The following is a 2,560-nucleotide window of genomic DNA, read 5'->3' as shown; positions in this document are numbered from 1 at the left end:
AAATAAATAAAGACCCTATCTAATCAGATTGTTAAATTAACACGTTAGCATTGATCAACTCTTCATTCGTTATCTCTTTGAAACAAGTGGTGTGTTTGTTTTTTTATAGGGTAGGTATATATTAAAATGTTTGACTTCAAGTGTCAACCATCACATTACGGAAACTACGGCCTATTGTACTTCTCCACCTCCTAAAATACTCTTGTCCTCCTCCGTACATTTCTTTCTCTCTCTCTCTCGATTACAATATCTTCATATCTTTATCAATTTGCAACACAAAGTCAATAATCTCTCTCTTTCAATCTAGACTATAATTTCTAAATTTCCTACACAATCTCTTTCATTGAATTCACACCCAAATTGGGTGTGTTCAATCACGGAATTTGTTGTACTATAACTACATATTATATATAGATACATAATATCTATATATCTATAGGTTGAAAGAGATAAAGATTGAAATTAATACATTAAATACTATTAAAAGATGATGACGACGATGATGATGAAGGTTGATTATTCAAAATCAAGAAGAAAACATTTTGGAAACCCCCATATAAGGCTTGCTTCTTCTTCGTCTTCATCATCCTCCCAAAACACCATGGTTGCAGAAAAAACAGATATGCAGGAGGTTGTGGATTTGAGTGCTATGTCTTTAGAAACCCTCCCTATCAGTTCCAATTTTAATTTAGCCATCATTCGTGTCTTAGATATCTCCAACAACAATCTCCAGGTAATATCATCCCTTTAAATGCTTTTATATAAATACGTGGTAAATATTTATCATTTGGATTTAGAAGATTTTATGATTTTGCAGGTGATACCGGAATCATTAGCAGCAAGGCTGCTGAACATGGTGGCGTTGGATGTTCATTCAAATCAACTCAAGACTCTACCCAATTCGATTGGATGTATGTCAAAGCTCAAGTCTTTAAACGTCTCCGGTAATCATCTTCAATCTCTCCCCAAAACCATTGAAAATTGCAGGTAATTCTTTTAAATCTTTATGCAGAAATTTTTATAGAAAAAAAAAAGTTTGAGATTGATGGGTTTTAATTTACAGAGCACTGGAAGATTTAAATGCAAATTTCAATCAGCTGACGACGCTGCCGGACACCATAGGATTTGAGCTGATCAACCTCAAGAAACTCTCCGTCAACTCCAACAAACTCATCTTCCTCCCTACGTCCACCGGCCACCTCACCAATCTACGCTACCTCGACGTCCGTCTCAACCGCCTCCGTTCTCTCCCCGATGACCTCGAAAGCTTAATCAACCTCGAAATCCTCAACGTCAGCCAGAACTTTCAGTACCTCGAAACACTACCCTACTCCGTCGGCCTCCTCATCTCCCTAGTCGAGCTGGACGTCAGTTATAACAAGATCGCCGCCTTACCGGAATCTATCGGCTGCCTGAAAAAGATCCGGAAGCTCAGCGTTGAGGGAAACCCGATGGTGTCTCCGCCGCCGGAGGTGGTGGAGAAAGGTGTACAGGCAATCAAGGAATACATGAGCGAGAAGATGAGTGGAGCCAATGAGATTTTTCCAAAGAAAAGGTCTTGGATCGGAAAGTTGAAGAAATATGGGACGTTCAATGGGATCCGTAGTACGCCGGAGAGAGAAGGTTTTTTAATGCCGAGTTACAGGACAATCGACGGATTTGCTTCTTCTCCGAGACACATAAGCATGTTCTCACCGCGTCGGCTTTTCTCGCCGAAAAGGGATTTTACAAGATGAAAGAAGTGGTGGCCATTTTGTAAAAGACTACTTATTAGGGTTGCAAAGTCATGGTGACATATTATGCATGTCGTGTTTTTATAATTTTTTTATAATTTTCTTTTCTTTTAGTGAATATTGGTGTTTTTCTAGTCTGTAAGTTTAGAAATGGTAATGTGAAAGATGCATATATATGAACTTTGATATATATCTGAAGATTAGGGGTGTAAGCAAGATGATGATCAACTTGTTTGTGTGGTTTTCAGATTGGTTTTAGAAACAATGATGTGTGATGAGCTCGAGCCTATGGTGAGTCCGGTCTTAGTGTTGTTTAAATTGGAGCACAACACCACAAAAAATCTCAACTCATATATTTCTTTTTCTCACTCTCGACCCTTTAACTATTTTTTTTTTTTTATTTTAAACGATAACTAACTTTTATTCAAGAAACAATAAATAAATAAAAAAACGGAGGAAGTTGGACAAAATTACAAAATTCAACAAAAAATGAAGACTACATTTAGTTCATTCCTCATATTTAAATGTTCATAATTTTAATATGTGGTATAATTTTAAATATTCAAAGCAATTAACATATTTTTTTAATAGCCAATAATAATGTTTTATTTTCACATATGAATCTCTTAACTCCAATTCAAACACCCCAACTCAATTAGGATATGATTTATAATGATACACTCAAAACATGTAACTTTTTAATACGATCACTTTTTTTCTCCATTTATGAGTTAATAAATAATAATATTTTTTATTGTATAAGAAAAAAGCATGTTAAAATTCTTATTTAATTTCTTTACTATTAAAATAATTTAAAAAGTCGTAAC

At 35.2% G+C, this 2,560-nt stretch overlaps 1 protein-coding gene across 1 annotated transcript; it reads left to right on the top strand.

Moving 5' to 3' along the window:
• The first annotated feature begins 289 nt into the window (after nt 1-289).
• LOC145070619 (plant intracellular Ras-group-related LRR protein 6-like) lies at nt 290-1,961 on the top strand. Its single transcript, XM_079017576.1, has 3 exons — nt 290-733; nt 818-987; nt 1,064-1,961. Exons 1-3 carry the CDS (start codon nt 488-490, stop codon nt 1,734-1,736), a joined length of 1,089 nt encoding a protein of 362 aa, XP_078873702.1. The 5' UTR covers nt 290-487; the 3' UTR covers nt 1,737-1,961.
• The last annotated feature ends 599 nt before the right edge of the window (nt 1,962-2,560 follow it).

The sequence above is a fragment of the Lactuca serriola genome, chromosome 8, assembly GCF_051521515.1.
Source record: "Lactuca serriola cultivar US96UC23 chromosome 8, Lser_US96UC23_V15, whole genome shotgun sequence".
NCBI classification, from domain to species: Eukaryota; Viridiplantae; Streptophyta; class Magnoliopsida; order Asterales; family Asteraceae; genus Lactuca; species Lactuca serriola.
This window is presented reverse-complemented; position numbering and strand designations above follow the sequence as displayed.